Consider the following 19,267-nt stretch of genomic DNA (forward strand, 5'->3'; position numbering starts at 1 on the left):
TGGATGGGGTGTTCGTCTCATCTGTGTTTTGCGTTCCTGAGACTGCGCCAAAAACATCTCTGGATCCAAATGTACAGTATGCAATGTGAAGTGCAAAAGAGTTCTGAAAGCAGTTGACTTACACAAACACATCTGTTTCTTATAGTACAAGTGTCTTATCCTTGGTCTGGGTAATACCATTGGTTGAACTTACACAGTGTTTTAACTCCAAAGATGTAGCTCCTCAGATGTTGGTAAACCAAACATGTCATTATCAAGAATGTGGACACCATTAGAGTGCATTGGAAGCCGCAATCATCCCAGCAATATATTGGATGGGACGTTGATCGATTGTGGCCATACTGACAGAGACCTCTACTTTCACAAGAGTTACAGTAGGGACTGTAAAGACTGTTACTTTAAATGGCCATCTCCACTGTCCCACAGTCTAAACAAACCCCAAAGTCACAGCAGGAGCGTACAGTTACACACAATCTTCTCCTCTGCAAAGGGCCCATTCCACATTTGTCTGTGGGCACTGCTATTTTCCACTCTTAATGACTGCCCACAAATCCAGCAAAAGGAATTGGACTTAAACGCCACAAACAGTTCAGAGACAGTTTAGGAGGCAGTCTGCAGAGTTTACAGACTCTTCAGTCCTGTCGCTCTCTGTAAGACACTGTACTAACTTCAAAACTAAGAGACGGAGTCAGGGAGAAAATATAGCATTATACTGTATATAGAGATTCACATCTGGGAAAAGAGTACCACAATATGAGTCATAATACCCATAAAACCTCGCGTTCGAAGAAGGAAATGGTCCCAATCATTTTTCCACCACTAATTTGTCCCATATAGGGGATTTTAGAATAAGGGCTATGTTTGGTGTAGGCTTACCCTGGCGTGACGTTTTGATAACCGTGTAAATCTCTCTAGGACTGTCACGGATTGCCCCGGTACTGCTGCTCATTCCATGCCCCAGTTCCGGAGGTCTACCTCACCGGTCTCCAGGCGTCACTGAACTGTCTCATTACACACACCTGGTTCCAATTCCTCTAATTAGTAATTGTATATATGTGCCCTCTGTTCACCATTGTCCTGGTTGTTTATTGTTCCCATGTTCGTTGGTCTTCTGAGTACCTCTGCTTTGATGTTTCGGCTTTCGTGCCGCGTGTATTGTGCACTTGTTATTACGGGTCTCGTCCCGTGTATTGTTATTACGGGTCTCGTCCCGTGTATTGTTGTGCACTTGTTATTACGGGTCTCATCCCGTGTATTGTTATTACGGGTCTCGTCCCGTGTATTGTTATTACGGGTCTCGTCCCGTGTATTGTGTATTGTTATTACGGGTCTCGTCCCGTGTATTGTTATTACGGGTCTTGTTATTCGGGTCGTCCGTGTATTGTTATTGTTATTGTTTACGGGTCTCGTCCCGTGTATTGTTATTACGGGTCTCGTCCCGTGTATTGTTGTGCACTTGTTATTACGGGTCTCGTCCCGTGTATTGTTATTACGGGTCTCGTCCCGTGTATTGTTATTACGGGTCTCGTCCCGTGTATTTTTATTACGGGTCTGGTCCCGTGTATTTATTAGAGGTTTAACCTCGCTCTTTGTTTGGGTTACATCCCTGTGTTTACACGTGTTTGTTTTGGGCTTCATCCCCATGCCTTTTCAGGGCATGTTGTATATTTTGGGTGGAGTATAAAAAACCCTATTACGAATTCCTGCACCTGTCTCCAATCATTTATACAACATGACATGGACATGGTGACTTTTATCAATATATTTGCCTGTATTTACGCCCCAAAAATGCAATGCTAATTAGCTGCTAATGTGGCTATCATAAAGAACTACAAATGCCATGATGGTCTGAACGAGACTGTCGAGTCGAGGCAAAGGTAAGAATCTCTGGATTAACTACCTAATATTAGTTAAATTTAGTAATGAATAAATTGGCTACTTTTCTTTCAATATACAATTTTGTGAACTGTCTTGTGTAAGTTTTAAATTGACACATACCTGTTAGCAAAGATGTCAGCTAGAGACACTGCATTTGAGGCTGCATTTATTGTAGCTGGGGATTTTAACAAAGCAAATTTGAGAACAAGTCTACCTAAATTCTTACAGCATTTTGATTGAGCTACGTGCATGCACAATACCCTCGACCACTGCTACTCTAACTTCCGTGATGCATACAAAGCCTTCCAACACCCTCCCTTCGGAAAATCCGACCACGACGCCATCTTACTCCTTCCGTCTTAAAGGCACAAAATCAAACAGGATGTACCAGTGATGAGAACCATTCAACGCTGGTCCGACTAATCGGAAGCCACGCTTCAAGATTGTTTTAATCCGGTGGACTGGAATATGTTCCGGTCAGCCTCAGAGAACAACACTGACCTATACGCTGACTCTGTATGTGCGTTTATAAAGAAGTGCTTTGAGATGTTGTACCCACTGTGACTAGTAAAACCTACCCTAACCAGAAACAGTGGATGGATGGCGGCATTCACGCATTTAGCGCGATCCACCGCATTTAACCACGGCAAGAAGTCTGGGAACATGTCTGAATATAAACAGTGTAGCTATTCCCTCCGCAAGGCAATCAAACAAGCAAAATTACAGTACAGCGACAAGGTCGAGTTGCAATTCAATGGCTCAGACATGATACATATGTAGCAGGGTTTACAGGAAATCCCGGACTACAAAAAAAAATCTAGCCACGTCACGTAAAAAAAATCTAACCACGTAACGCTTCCAGACAAACTAAACACCTTCTTTGCCTGCTTTGAGGGTAATACAGTGCCACCGCTGCGGCCCGCTAACAAGGACTGCACCCCCCTCTCCTTCTCTGAGGCTGACGTGAGTAAAACATTTAAACGTGTTAACCCTCGCAAGGCCGCTGGCCCAGACGGCATCCCTAGCCATGTCCTCAAAGCATGCGCAGACCAGCTGGCTGGTGTGTTTACGGACATATTCAATCAATCCCTATCCCAGTCTGTTGTCCCCACATGCTTCAAGATGGCTACCATTCTTCCTGTACCCAATAAGTCAAAGATAACGAAACTAAATGACTACCGCCCCATAGCACTCACTTCTGTCATCATGAAGTGCATTGAGAGACTATTCAAGGATCATATCACCTCCACCTTACCGGCCACCCTAGACCCACATCAGTTTGCATACCGCCCCAACAGGACCAGAGATGACGCAATTGCCATCACACTGCACACTGCCCTATCCCATCTGGACAAAATGAATACCTATGTAAGAATGCTGTTCATTGATGACAGCATTCAACACCATAGAACCCTCCAAGCTCATCATCAAGCTGGAGGCCCTGGGTCTCAACCCTGCCCTGTGCAATTGGGTGCTAGACTTTGACTGGCCTCCCCCAGGTGTTGAAGGTAGGAAACAGCATCTCCACTTCACTGACCCTTAACACTGAGGCCCCACAAGGGTGCGTGCTTAGCCCCCTCCTGTACTTCCTGTTCACCCATGACTGCGTGGCCATGCACACCTCCAACTCAATCATCAAGTTTGCGGATGACACAACAGTAGTGGGCTTGATTACCAACAACGACAAGAGCCTACAGGGAGGAGGTGTGGGCATTCGGAGTGTGGTGTCAGAAAAACAACCTCTCACTCAACATCAACAAAACAATGGAGATGATCGTGGACTTCAGGAAAGAGGAGAGGGAGCATCCCCTTATCCACATCGAAGGGACAGCAGTGGAGAAAGTGGAAAGTTTTAAGTTCCTCGGCGTACACATCACAGACAAACTGAAATGGTCCACTCACACAGACAGTGTGGTGAAGAAATTTTCAGGAGGCTGAAGAAATGTGGCATGTCACCCAAACCCTGACAAACTTTTACAGCACAATCGAGTGCTTCCTGTCGGGCTGTATCACAGCCTGGTATGGCAACTGCACCGCCCTCAACCGCAAGGCTCTCCAGAGGGTGGTGCGGTCTGCACAACGCATCACCGGGGGCAAACTACCTGCCCTTCATGACACCTATGATACCCGATGTCACAGGAAAGCCAAAAAGATCATCAAGGACATCAACCACCCGAGCCACTGCCTGTTCACCCCACTACCATCCAGAAGGTAAGGTCAGTACAGGTGCGTCAAAGCCTGGACCGAGAGACTGAAAAACAGCTTCTATCTCAAGGCCATCAGACTGCTTAACAGCAACCACTAACTCAGAGAGGCTGCTGCCTACATTGAGACCCAATCACTGGTCACTTTAATAAATAGATCAATAGTCACTTTATACAATGCACTCTAAATAATGCCACTTTAATAATGTTTACATATCTTACATTACTCATATCACATGCACAGTTGAAGTTGGAAGTTTACATACTCTTAGGTTGGAGTCATGAAAACTTGTTTTTGAACCACTCCACAAATGTATTGTTAACAAACTATAGTTTTGGCAATCGGTTAGGTCATCTACTTTGTGCATGACACAAGTAATTTTTCCAACAATTGTTTACAGACAGATTATTTCACTGATAATTCACTGTATCACAATTCCAGTGGGTCAGAAGTTTACATACACTAAATTGACTGTGCCTTACAGCTTGGAAATTTTTTGTCTACTTGGTCAAGCATTTACTCTCTAAGTAATCTCTGATTGAGATCTGTATGTCTGAAAATAAAGACCTCAACATCTCTTGTTAAACCCTTCAGGCTTTCATTGAATACAGTTGAAGTCGAAGTTTAGGTTGGAGTCATTAAAACTCGTTTTTCAACTACTCCACAAATTTCATGATAACAAACTATAGTTTTGGCAAGTCGGTTAGGACATCTACTTTGCGCATGACACAAGCAATTGTATCACAATTCCAGTGGGTCAGAAGTTTACATACACTAAGTTGAATGTGCCTTATAGCTTGGAAAATTCCAGAAAATTATGTCATGGCTTTAGATGCTTCTGATGGGCTAATTGACATAATCTGAGTCAATTGGAGCTGTACCTGTGGATGTATTTCAAGGTCTACCTTCAAACTCAGTGCCTCTTTGCTTGACATCATAGAAAAATCAAAAGAAATCAGCCAAGACATCAGAATTTTTTTTAGACCTCCACAAGTCTGGTTCATCCTTGGGAGCAATTTCCAAACGCCTGAAGGTACCACGTTCATCTGTACAAAAATAGTATGCAAGTATAAACATCATGGGACCACGCAGCCATCATACCGCTCAGGAAGGAGACACGTTCTGTCTCTTAGAGATGAACGTACTTTGGTGCGAAAAGTGCAAATCAATCCCAGAACAACAGCAAAGGACCTTGTGAAGATGCTGGAGGAAACAGGTACAAAAGTATTGATCTATATCCACAGTAAAACTAGTCCTATATCGACATAACCTGAAAGGCTGCTCAGCAAGGAAGAAGCCACTGCTCTGAAACCATCATAAAAAAAGCCCGACTACGGTTTGCAACTGCACATGGGGACAAAGATTGTACTTTTTGGATAAATGTACTCTGGTCTGATGAAACAAAAATAGAACTGTTTGGCCATAATGACCATTCTTATGTTTGAAGGGAAAAGGGGGAGGCTTGCAAGCCGAAGACCACCATCCCAACCGTGAAGCACGGGGTTGGCAGCATCATATTGTGGGGTTGCTTTGCTGCAGGAGGGACTGGTGCACCTCACAAAATAGATGCCATCATGAGGAAAAAAATTATGTGAAAAAATTGAAGCAATATCTCAAGACATCAGTCAGGAAGTTAAAGCTTGGTTGCAAATGGGTCTTCCAAATGGATAATGACCCCAAGCATACTTCCAAAGTTGTGGCAAAATGGCTTAAGGACAACAAAGTCAAGGTTTTGGAGTGGCCATCACAAAGCCCTGACCTCAATCCTATAGAAAATGTGTGGGCAGCACTGAAAAAGAGTGTGCAAGCAAGGAGGCCTACAAACCTGACACAGTTACACCAACTCTGTCAGGAGGAATGGGCCAAAATTCACCCAACTTATTGTGGGAAGCTTGTGGAAGGCTACCCAAAATGTTTGACCCAAGTTAAACAATTTGAAGGCAATGCTACTAAATACTAATTTAGTGTACGTAAACTTCTGACCCACTGGGAATGTGATGAAAGAAATAAAAGCTGAAATAAATCATTCTCTCTACTATTATTCTGACATTTCATATTCTTAAAATAAAGTGGCGATCCTAACTGATCTAAGACAGGGAATTTTGAAATGTCATAAATATCAGGAATTGTGAAAAACTGAGTTCAAATGTATTTGGCTAAGGTGTATGTAAACCTCCGACTTCATCTGGATATACTGTATTTTATACAATCTATTGCACCTTCACCATTGCTCATCCATATACTTACATGTACATATTCCCATTCACCCCTTTAGATATGTGTGTATTAGGTAGTTGTTGGGGAATTGTTAAATTACTTGTTAGATATTACTATTAGATATTATTGTTAGATATTACTGCACTGTCGGAACGAGAAGCACAAGCATTTCGCTACACTTGCATTAACATCTGCTAACCATGAGTATGTGACAAATAAAATCTGATTTGATTTTGAGATGACCTGCTGGAACTTGTAGTCTTGCATTATGTCTACTTTGATGCTAATTAGCATTTTTGGGTTCTGAGGTAAATAGAGCTGTATATATTGATGAGGCACCTTGTCCCAGCGAGATTTACATAGTTATCAAAATGTCACGCCAGTGTAAGCCTACAAGAAACACAGCCCTTATTTGAAATGTTTTTAAAATCCCCCGTGGGAAAAATTAATGTGGAGAAACAATTGGAACCATTTCCCTGTTTCACCGCTACGCTTTATGGGTATGACACCTCCACTGTGGGGCTCCATGAGGTGATATTGTTACAACCATTATTGGTACAACCATCTGTGATGAAAACGTAATAATAATCCAAATACATTTCCACGTAGGTAAATAAATACACATGACAAAAGAACATAGAGAGGGAACACACCAAAGTAAAAGAGAAGGGACATGAGTAGTTGATGTGGGGGAATCAGAGGACTGCTCTTATGGAAAGGGTGCTGTGGTGTATCACATTGTCCCCTGGCTTTACACTTGGCAGCGCAACTAAAGGCCTGGCTGAGACGTAGGGGGTGTTTACCAGGGATAATCTGTCAGAAAGACCCCAGCGCACAATGAGGTCCATCTCAAGGCATAGTGTCATTTAAACGTCCCCTGAACTGACCTGCTGAATGAAATATAAGCCTGCCCTGACAGAGAGGGAGAGAGAGGCTTTCTGCGAACGCCACAGGGGCCCAACAAGAATAGAATACCTCCAACTTGTCTGGTTCTCTCAATCTTCCACTTGATTTGTTGGTTTCTGACTCTCGTTGTTTTTGTGAACCGGGACATTGGTAGCCAGCTGGCGCCAGCCCTACATATGTATCCTTCCGGGGGAATGTCAAATGTTTACTTGCAGCATTGACATGCATTGAGCTGCTTTGAACCTGGACTGTTCGTGGTGAGAGATGTCTGGAATGAACATTACAGTACAGAGACAGTCCTCTCTCAGCAGCCCACTTATAAGATAGTGAAGACTTGGATTATTGTTGAAGCGAGTTTGACGCAGGTGGAACTCGGTGGAACTCTCACAGAGAATCCGCAATGCCTAACTGTTTAAGTGGCCATGAAGTGACTCTGCCCTAATTGTCACAGTCACATTAAGGGAAGCCTGTTAAGCTTGCCAAACATGCAGCACCGGGATTTGACAACATCAAAACATGTGCTGAGGGAAACTGTTCCGTCTAGAATTCACACTGGTTTATTGTCTCTTCCTTTGTGTATCTTCTGGAAGGCAAATCTCTTGATGGCAGATGTACACTTTTGAAGTCACGTCTCTCTTTACTTTGTGAACTTGAAAGGAATATTCAGGGGGGGGATATTCTGCATAAATTAACGGAATGTTACTAGGACATTCAGTGGGATATCACTTTGACAGTACTACATGCTGTACTAACAGCATTGTAATCAGAGCCCTCCTTACACAGTCTATAAAACATTATTGTCTTCTCTTTGTGCCTTCCCTGAATAACGTTATCTCTAGGGCTGTGTGCAGCAGTGCACTGTGTCAGGGACTGTGTGAGGATGGTCTGTTGTATCTCCCACACTGAGGGAAAGGTGTGACCAGGTTTCTATCAACACCTCTCTCCCCTGCATCGCTCTGTGTGCATCAAGGCTTCATTGTGTGGTAGACAGGGTGCAAAATAATTCCTGCCTGCCTTCCTTTCCTCTGTTACATCCTGCTGCCTGTTTACCTGCGTATTTGAATTTTCAACCAGCAGCCCTGCGATATGCAGTGTGATGAGGCGATAGATATATAGGGCTGAACTAGGCCAGGCTCTCTTGCTCTGTAGTGAACTGTAATAGCAGACACAGGCCAGGCCAGACTGCCAAACAGTAACAGGGTCCGGTCACTCCCTCCTAACACAGAAGGGAGCGGGAGACAGTTGCCGTGGCAGCGGGGGTAAACAAACAAATGCGGTACCATGGAATGTGGCAAAATATTTACTATGGAGTAACTCTGCTGCTGCAGTCGTCACCCATCCAGTGCTCACATATCTGGAAGGTTTGCATATTATGAATTGTTTTCAGCTGTTGGACCCATTGTGGTTATTTCCTGGGGTTGGCCCTTAGCAACATGGTTAGCAGGACTGGAGGCCAGGCCACTTTCTGTGAGTGTGTCTGTTCTGGGTTGGACAGGGTCATGTTGGTCCACATGATTGTTGAGGCGCTGGGTAACATCTCGTCCTGATTTGCGGAATCATAATCATTGATCTGTTTATGTTTGATCCGAGCAATTGGGACTTGAATTGACCGTAGCAACCCAGATTCCAACACACACAACAAACAACACTCCTGGCTGCTGTGGATATAGTTCAGTGTAATAAGCTTGAGGATATTAGTCTGGCACTTTTGCATAGCGCCACTTGAAAATGATCTGATTTATCTCTCACGTGATCTCTACTGAATGGAAAGGTTGCATATCCATAGTTGCAATCTAAACAAGGCGTTGTTCCACGGTTGGACTGAAAAAGGTATGCTGATACTCGGTAGTATGAAACACCATTTAATATCATCTGTGATGCTTTGGACATTTGCATACACTCCAACCCAAATTGCATACACAGACTTTATCAAATTGCATACACAGACTTTATCGCAGTCTATCTGAACACAGTTATTGTTACGTAGCAACCAGTCTGTGTACTATTATTGGTTCGCTAGCCACGACACAGACCACTACAATATGTCGCATCCATTGAGACGTATTTACCTTACATACACTGTCTATGCACACAGCTGGAGGCTTGACTCCTGTTGTAGGAATGGGATGTGATTGTGGAGCCAAAAGACATGTAGCACATGCAGACACACACACACACACACACACACACACACACACACACACACACACACACACACACACACACACACACACACACACACACACACACACACACACACACACACACACACACACACACACAGTGAACACAGCCATCAATCACCAGTCTCACCTGCTAGAATAACAAGCCTATCATTTAATTGTGCCAGCAGGAGGGCTTCAGTTCCATCTGATTGATATCAGCAGTTGAAAAACTTCTTCCCATTGTTTTGAATGCTGACGTCAATATGACCATAGCGAAGGTTTGTTCTTATTGAGGAGAACAAAATGGGCCTCGCTACTTGTCTGCTATTATAGGAAGCGTTTAGGCACCATTAGCTGCCATTGTCCAGTGTGACTAATGTCTGGAGCTCCAGATATGCTCTCAAATGTGGGTTCTCAAATAGTGATGGGAAAATGCTTATGGCCTATAATAAATACCTCAACTGGATTAACTGTTCGTATTAACTGTGATAAATGATTATGTTAAATGACAAATATGACCACATAGACGTGTGGTGGGTGAAACAACATTTATCTTTGGGACTAAATAACATTTGTCTTTTTGACAAAAATGTATGCATAACCATTATCTTATTCTAGCTCTTTTTTTCTTCTAGACACCCTGTACTAGCCATACTAAATAATGTAACAGAGTAATGCTATGACAGGCCTGGGAACTGTATAGCAGACAGTCAGTACTCACCATGCCGTGGTTGAGCCACTGGGGTATGAAGTTGTCCAGCAGTCTGGGGTACACCAGTTCTCTGTCATACAAGTACAGGGTCCAGAACATGGTCACCACAAACTGCAGAGAGACAGGGACATAGGAGACATAGTGAGGACATAGGAGAAATAGTGAGGACATAGGAGCTATAGTGAGAACATAGGAGGCATAGTGAGGACATAGGACTAATTCAAAGTTAAACTTCACTGCACTTGGCATAGATGTATTTGTTGGTAAGTTCATGTTTTGTGCTGGAATTACTAGGTTGGAATATCGCGTAACGTGAGGTTGTGGTAGTCTATAAGTATATATATATATAGTCTATAATATATATGTGACACACGTACCATTACACACCCAAACGTACAGCACCTTGAGCCATGTCATAGGACACACCATCCAGCCTCGAGAAGCTATGGGCCCAGGGGATCAAATAACCATGAATGTTTACATGCTGCCCATGTTATGCCAAGAAAATATAGTTCAACCTATCCAAAGGGTAGATTTTTTTAAAGTACGGTAAATTGTGTTTTCAGCTCTAAGTCTTCATATTATATTATCATGTCATATTTTTCAGACAAGATAAATACGTCTGTAATTTAAATGGCAATGCAATGGTCTATTTGTATTTTCCAGACCATATCCGCCTGCGTTTTACACCCTCTGGAGGCGCGGTATCCCTCAGGTCATCATGTACCCAGGAAATCCCCTGGTTCTGTTGTGGGCCTTCTCTTCCCTGTCTCTCCATGAGGTTTCCTGCTTGGCCTGACCTGGCCCGGGTTGAGCTTGGCCCAGCCACCCCCACAGTCTGTTCATCTGAGGACAGTCCTGGAGCGCAGAGATGTCAGCCTCTGACCTGAGCACTAGCTATCTCCTCTATCCATTCCTCCTTCAAAGGCAGGCTGCCTGGCACTAACAACGAGGCGAGCTAGCGCTAAAGCCCACCATGCAGCCGTGAGGTGAAGCGAAGCGACAGTTCTGGGCTAATGTTTTCATATCAGCATACCATAATTAATCCCTAAGAGCTGACTTCTTCTCCTTTCCTTGTCTCTTATCCCAACGCTTCTCCACAAGCCCTGTATGCCCCCTGTAGGAAGGACAGTAGTCAGCTTGTGAGGATATCAAACGCACTGCAAAAACAAGCATGTTACTGTCAAGTGTAGAGGCTTTGAAAGGGGCTATTTGAAGTTCCAGCTCCATGGAGTGGAGCAGCTTCCTCGGTGAACGGATTCCAGTTCTGCCCGTAATTTCTTTGATCCAGACAGTTCTAACTGCTCCCGACCATACCCAACTACCCAACCTATTAGCATTAATCAACCTCGATTAGCGATGTGACAGAATCCTGTTTTGCTTCGTATTCTCACAGTATTTAACTGGATCTCTGTTTTCCAGTAAGTTTCCGATGACTTGCCGCTGTAGCCAAATAAACAGGCTGCGTTACAAGGCCACGGCAGACAGGCCTGCTGAATGGAGAGCATTGACACTGAGGGAGCAGCTTATTAAAGCCCCTCGAAAGCGAGAAACAGCATTTCTTATTTCCTCTCCGAGGTGCAGAGTACGAGTAAATGGACTCGGTCTGAGACAGGTAGTTTATTTAGACATTTCACATTTCCACACCCTCAGCCTTTTTAGCTGCATGGGCTCCATGTCATCGGGCCCGTAGGGAAACCACACCTGGCCCTGTCAGGGGCCTTCAAGCCTGTCCAGGAGCCAAACCATCCGCAGCCCAGTTAGGTGGATGGAATTACCTGGCCTACCATCTGCGCCTCAGAGGGATGCATGTGAGATGCCCCTGATATTGTGCCCTGATGGCACGCTCTCCTCTTTCATCATGTGGAGAGGTGGGAAGAATGAAGGGGTGCGCTCCACCCTGCCAGGGATGCATTCATACCCGACCAATTCAGGGAGGATACACACACACACACACACACACTAGAGCACTAGAACAGTCTAGAGATACACGTATATTATCATTACCAAACATCACCGTCGACGGGGGCTCATTTTTCCCGGCATTAGCCGCGACACTAATGACATCCATTGTGTGGTGTGTAAACTGAACTTCATGGCCAATTCTCAGACCGGGGCCAGTGCCAAGTGGCTCATCATATAGCAGCCTGCACTGCTCTGTGATGGTGACGCTAGCAACTGGTCGCTGGTTTTTAGGAGGACACCTAAGGAGCAGCGCGTGGTCTCTCTCTCTCTGCTCTGCTTCTGTATTGACTCATGTCTTAACACCTACCCTTATAAAAAACACACGTGAAATCGCATTTTCACGTGAAATAGCGGTTTTCACATGTTGAGGTTAAATTTCACGTGAAACCATTTTATCACATGTATTACACTTAGAGTTCACGTGTTAACACCATCTTTTCACATGAGAAGAAAAACATGTTTTCACCTCACACAATTGCAGTTGCACATGTGAAAACAGTGTCATATGTAAGAGACATCTGCATTTGAAAATATAACTTCCACATATCGAATTGCAAGTTTAGCTGTGGTGGCGAAACAGTGTTATTCTCCTCATGTGAAAAGGTGGTGTTAACATGTTGCAGTAGTAGCAGTGTTTTCACATATATATTTACAAATTCTGTAATGGCGTTCTGTAAAAAGGTAACTTGGCCTACCTGAGTATAAGCAAACAAGAAAACGTTCACCCAGAGGCGGCGTTCCTAGTAGCCGGGGACTTTAATGCAGGGAAACTTAAATCTGTTTTACCAAATTTCTATCAGCATGTTAAAAGTGCAACCAGAGGGGGAAAAAAAACATTGGACCACCTTTACTCCATACACAGAGACCCATACAAAGCTCTCCCTCACCCTCCATTTGGCAAATCTGACCATAATTCTATTCTCCTGATTTCTGCTTACAAACTAAAATTAAAGTAGGAAGCACCAGTGACTAGATCAATAAAAAAAAGAGGTCAGATGAAGCAGATGCTAAGCTACAGGACTGTTTTGCTAGTATGGACTGGAATATGTTCCTGGGTTCCTCCGATGGCATTGAGGAGTACACCACATCAATCCTTGGCTTCATCAATAAGTACATCGATGACGTCGTCCCCACTGTGACCGTACGTACATACCCCAACCAGAAGCCTTGGATTACAGGCAACATCCGCACTGAGCTAAAGGCTAGAGCTGCCACTTTCAAGGAGTGGCACTCTAACCCGGAAGCTGATAAGAAATCCCACTATGCCCTCCGATGAACCATCAAACAGTCAAAGCGTCAATACAGGACTAAGATCGAATCGTATTACACCGGCTCTGATGCTCGTCAGATGTGGCAGGGCTTGCAAACTATTACAGACTACAAAGGGAAGCACAGCCGAGAGCTGCCCAGTGACACAAGCCTACCAGACGAGCTAAACTACTTCAATGCTCGCTTCAAGGCAAATAACACTGAAACATGCATGAGAGCACCAGCTGTTCTGGAAGACTGTGTAATCACGCTCTCCGCAGCCAATGTGAGTAAGACCTTAGAACAGGTCAACATTCACAAGGCTGCAGGGCTAGACAGATTACCAGGACGGGTACTGCAAGCATGCGCTGAACAAATGGCAAGTGTCTTCACTGACATTTTCAACCTCTCCCTGTCTGAGTCTGTAATACCAACATGTTTCAAGCACACCACCATAGTGCCTGTGCCCAAGAATACTAAGGTAACCTGCTTAAATGACTACCGATCCGTAGCACTCACGTCTGTAGACATGAAGTGCTTCGAAAGGCTGGTCATGGCTCACATCATCACCATTATCCCAGAAACCCTAGACCCACTCCAATTCGCATACCGCCCCAACAGATCCACAGACAATGCAATCTCTATTGCACTACACACTGCCCTTTCCCACCTGGACAAAAGGAACACCTATGTGAGAATGCTATTCATTGACTACAGCTCAGCGTTCAACACCATAGTGCTCTCAAAGATCTTCAATAAGCTAAGGACCCTGGGACCAAACACCTCCCTCTGCAACTGGATCCTGCACTTACTGACGGGCCGCCCCCAGGTGGTAAGGGTAGGTAACAACACATTAGCCATGCTGATCCTCAACACAGGGGCCCTTCAAGGGTGTGTGCTCAGTCCCCTCCTGTATTCCCTGTTCACTCATGACTGCACGGCCAGGCACGACTTCTACACCATCATTAAGTTTGTCGATGACACAACAGTGGTAGGTCTGATCACCGACAATGACGAGACAGCCTATAGGGAGGAGTTCAGAGACCTGGCCGTGTGGTGCCATGACAACAACCTCTCCCTCAAGGTGATCAAGACAAAGGAGCTGATTGTGGACTACAGGAAAAAGAGGACCGAGCACGCCCCCATTCTCATCGACCTGGCTGCAGTGGATGCAGGTTGAGAGCTTCAAGTTCCTTGGTGTCCACATCACCAACAAACTAACATGGTCCAAGCACACTAAGACAATCGTGAGGAGGGCATGGGTCCTCAGATCCTCAAAAGGTTCTACAGCTGCACCATCGAGAGCATCCTGACTGGTTGCACCACCGCCTGGTATGGTATGGGAACTGCTCGGCATCTGACCGTAAGGCGCTACAGAGGGTAGTGCGAATGGCCATGCACATCACTGGGGCCAAGCTTCCTGCCATCCAGGCAGAAAAGAAGCAAGAAGAATAGATGGCAGTGGGAGTTTACTTGCTTGGATTCTCAGAAGGCTGTCCGATCTGCGGCCCCTTTCCCTGCGTCTTTTCTTCACGCAAAAGGCATGGATCTGGGCCTGTTCCCAGAAAGCAGGATATCCTTCTTGTCGGACTCGTTAAAGGAAAAAGTTTATTCCAGTCCGCGGTGAGTAATTGCTGTTCTCATGTCCAGAAGTGATTTTTGGTCATAAGAGACAGTAGTAGCAACATTATGTACACAATAAATAAAAAAATAAGTTACACAAAATGCCAAAAAACAAACAAAATAGCACTATTGGTTGGGAGAATGTAAAACTTCAGCCATGTTCCTCGGCACCATCTTGATCACTGCCTGGTAGGGCAACTGTTCGGCCTCTGACTGCAAAGCACTACAGAGGGTAGTGCAAACGGCTCAGTACATCACTGGGGCCAAGCTTCCTGCCATACAGGACCTCTATACCAGGCGTGTCAGAGGAAGGCCCTAAAAATTGTCAAAGACTCCAGCCACCTTAGTCATAGACTGTTCTCTCTGGTACCACAAGGCAAGCGGTATGGGAACGCCAAGTCTAGGTCCAAGAAGCTTCTAAACAGCTTCTACCCTCAAGCCATAAGACTCCTGAACATCTAATGAAATGGCTACCCAGACTACTTGGATTGCCCCTCCCTGTCTTTTACACCGCTGCTACTCTCTGTGGTTATCATCTGTGCATAGTCACGGTAATAACTCTACCTACATGTACATACTACCTCAACTAACCGGTGCCCCCGCACATTGACTCTGTACCGGTACCCCCCTGTATATAGTATCGCTATTGTTATTTTGTTATTTTACTGCTGCTCTTTAATTACTTGTTACTTTTATTTCATTCCATTTGGAGTGTTACAGCTGAAGGCTCCTCTCTTCTTCATACGTTGGTCAGTGACCGTTAGAAGAGGACAGAGAAGCGCTGACTGTCTTCTTGTTTATCTTTTTTACCCCTTTTTCTCCCCAATTCTGTGGTATCCAATTAGTGTTTGCAGTCTTGTCCCATCGCTGCAACTCCCGTACGGACTCGGGAGAGGCGAAGGTCGAGAGCCATGCGTCCCCTGAAACACGACCCTGCCAAGCCACACTGCTCGCTTCACCTGGAAGCCACACGCACCAATGTGTCGGAGGAAACACCGTACACCTGGCGACTGAAGTCAGTGTACATGCGCCTGGCCCGCCACAAGGAGTCGCTAGAGGGTGATGGGACAAGGACATCCCGGCCGGCCAAACCCTCCCCTAACCCGGATGATGCTGGGCCAATTGTGCACCACCTCATGGGTCTCCCGGTCGTGGCCGGCTGTGATACAGCCTGGGATCAAACCCTGGTCTGTAGTGACGCCTCAAGCACTGCAAAGCAGGGCCTTAGACCGCTGTGCCTCTCTGGAGGCCTATTATATATCCTTTTTGACATGTTACAATTTGCGCTGTCAGAGTTAATCAGTTAACTCAAGGTCACTTTTTGTAATTTTGGTGTGAAAGTGTTGAAACACTGAAAACATCCAACATACATAATCTATATACTAAAAACAACAATGTCAAAACAAGTTGACTTTGAGGTTAAAGAAAGTGTCTTTATCAATTTACCTGATATTCCTTTAATGATTTTTGTATAAATACATCTTAAATTACAGCTCAATTTGAGCAACTCATTAATTTGCGATTAATCCTGATCAATCACAGGAAATCCTGCGATGAACTGGATCAAATTTGTTTGACAGTCCTAGTTGACATGTACATGTGAAAATGCACATGTCAAAGTGTAGCGGGCATGAATCGGTCATGGTTGCTCATGGTCACGTGATGAGGTAAGCCCCGCCTACGACTTCAAAATGAGTGCTGGTCCTTTTGGTCGAATGTATGGAAACCACATGTCTGACTCACATGTTTTTTTTCACTTTAGGCCATGTTAAAAAAAGATGATGACATGTAATTGTCTTCTTACTTATTACACAGTGACTAGGCCACAGTTAGTGAACATGAAATGATGTCCCTATCTTTTGGCTCGAGGCCTGGAAAAACCATCATATTGGCAACCAGTATCTTCCCAGTACCTTATAAATACACATCTCTGTACGAACCCCTCAGCGCCTGCTGCCTGGGCACGCTGGCCCTTCTCCACCTCCTCACTGTATGAAACTAAAACATCACCACTTCCTGCAACAGAAAAAAAAGACGGCAGCAAAGATCCAATTTAAATATTTTCAGAGTAATTATCAGATCACGGACACAAGGGCATATAAAAGCAAGACAAACACAGTTTCCTTTTTCTCATTGCCTGACCGCTGCCTGCCCGCTGCCTCCAAGGCTGTCACATGACACCCATCCTGATAGATGACTTGGCATTTGCAAAGCAAATGGGCCGTGCTGCATCCAAGACAATGTGACTCGGTGTCCTTACTTATGCAAAGGCCCTCCCAGAGGCCAGTGCAGTCCAGTAGGACCACAGACAGCAGCATGCACCAGGGAAAGGTGTCCACTGACTCACACGGAAGGCTAGCTAGGGGACTTTTCCTTTCCGACAGCCTTTCGGTTTCACCAGTGAGAAGTGTGATGGATTTGGCTGACCAACATATAGGCTAAAGACTAGGATGTGTCTGTCGACCTAGAAGAAAAACAGACACTTGTTTAGTATGTAGAGTTGTTGAGTTTCTGTTATGCTTCTCAGATACGGTACCTTCGGAAAGTATTCAGACCCCTTGACTTTTCCCACATTTTGTTACCTTACAGGCTCAATCTAAAATTCATTTTTAAAAATAATACATCCGCAATCTACACACAATACCCCATAATGACGAAGCGAAAACAGGTTTTTTGAAGTTTTTCAAATGTATAAAAAAACATTTAAAAAATATCTTATTTACATAAGTATTCAGACCCTTTGCTATGATACTCGAAATTGAGCTCAGGTGCATGCTGTTTCCATTGATCATCCTTGAGATCCTTCTACAACTTTCTACAACTCCACAAGTGGTAAATTCAATTGATTGGACATGATTTGGAAAGGCACACACCTGTCTATATAAGGTCCCACAGTTGACAGTACATGTCAGAGCAAAAACTAAGCCATGAGGTTGAAGGAAGAGCTCCGATACAGGATTGTGTTGAGGCACAGATCTGGGGAATGGTACCATAAAATGTCTGCAGCATTGAAGGTCCCCAAGAACACAGTGGCTCCATCATTCTTAAATGGAAGAAGTTTGGAACCACCAAGACTCTTCCTAGAGCTGGCCGCCTGATCAAACTGAGCAATTGGGGAAGAAGGGCCTTGGTCAGGGAGGTGACCAAAAACCCGATGGTCAGAGTTCCTGACCATCTGGAGATGGGTGAACCTTCCAGAACGACAACCATCTCTGCACCCCTCACCAATCAGGCCTTTATGTTAGAGTGGCCAGACAGAAGCCACTCCTCAGTAAAAGGCACATGACAGCCCACTTGGAGTTGCCAAAAGGCACCTAAAGACTCTCAGACCATGAGAAACAAGATTCTCTGGTCTGATGAAACTGAGATTTAACTCTTTGGCCTGAATGCCAAGCATCACGTCTGGGGGAAACCTGGCACCATCCCTACGGTGAAGCATGGTGATGGCAGCATCATGCTGTGGGGATGTTTTTCAGCGGTAGGGACTGGGAGACTAGTCAGGATTGAGGCAAAGATGAACGAAGCAAAGTACAGCAAGATCCTAGAGGAAAACCTGCTTCAGAGCGCTCAGGACTGGGGCGAAGGTTCACATTCCAACAGGACAACGACCCTAAGCACACAGCCAAGACTATGCAGGAGTGGCTTCAAGACAAGTTTCTGAATGTCCTTGAGTGGCCCAGCCAGAGCCCTGACTTGAATCTGATCGAAAATCTGAAAATAGCTGGTGCAGCTACACTCCCATTCCAACCTGACAGAGCTTGAGAGGATCTGCAGAGAATAATGGGAGAAACTCCCCAAATACAGGTGTGCTAAGCTTGTAGCGTCATACCTAAGAAGACTCGAGGCTGTAATCGCTGCCAAAGGTGCTTCAACAAAGTACTGAGTAAAGGGTCTGAATACTTATGTAAATGTGATATTTCTGTTTTTTATTTGAATAAATTTGCAAAAATGTATAAAAACCTGTTTTTAATTTGTCATTATGCAGTATTGTGTATAAATATTTTTGGGGGAATAGGATGTAAGGTAACACAATGTGGAAAATGTCAAGGGGTCTGAATACTTCCGAATGCACAGGACTGTACATCAGTGAAGCTGTAGTATTGTATGCTGCACTGAGGATACTTGCATTAAATAACAATAATGCAATGAAGCACATATTCCGGTACATTAGCTGTTTCTTCAAATATCTTTCATCTATCCGTGAATGATTCTTGAAAGGGAACGAGAATGGAAACATATGGTTGTTGTGGATCTGTGGTTTCAAGCATCTAGACTGTCAGAGTAAGAAAGGCCGTTCTTAACAATGCAGAGCATTTACAGTGTCTTCTGCTTCTTTCTCAGTGAATTT

General features: G+C 44.6%; 1 protein-coding gene across 1 annotated transcript in view; it reads right to left on the reverse strand.

Annotated features, from left to right (window-relative positions):
* aig1 (androgen-induced 1 (H. sapiens)) overlaps nucleotides 1-19,267 on the reverse strand; it is a 53,014-nt gene that overhangs the window by 25,478 nt on the left and 8,269 nt on the right. The window contains exon 3 of the mRNA XM_064925249.1: nucleotides 10,093-10,194. Within this exon, the coding sequence (XP_064781321.1) occupies nucleotides 10,093-10,194 (102 nt within the window). The remainder of the gene's footprint in view (nucleotides 1-10,092; nucleotides 10,195-19,267) is intronic.

This window comes from Oncorhynchus masou, chromosome 19 (genome assembly GCF_036934945.1).
Source record: "Oncorhynchus masou masou isolate Uvic2021 chromosome 19, UVic_Omas_1.1, whole genome shotgun sequence".
NCBI lineage: Eukaryota > Metazoa > Chordata > Actinopteri > Salmoniformes > Salmonidae > Oncorhynchus > Oncorhynchus masou.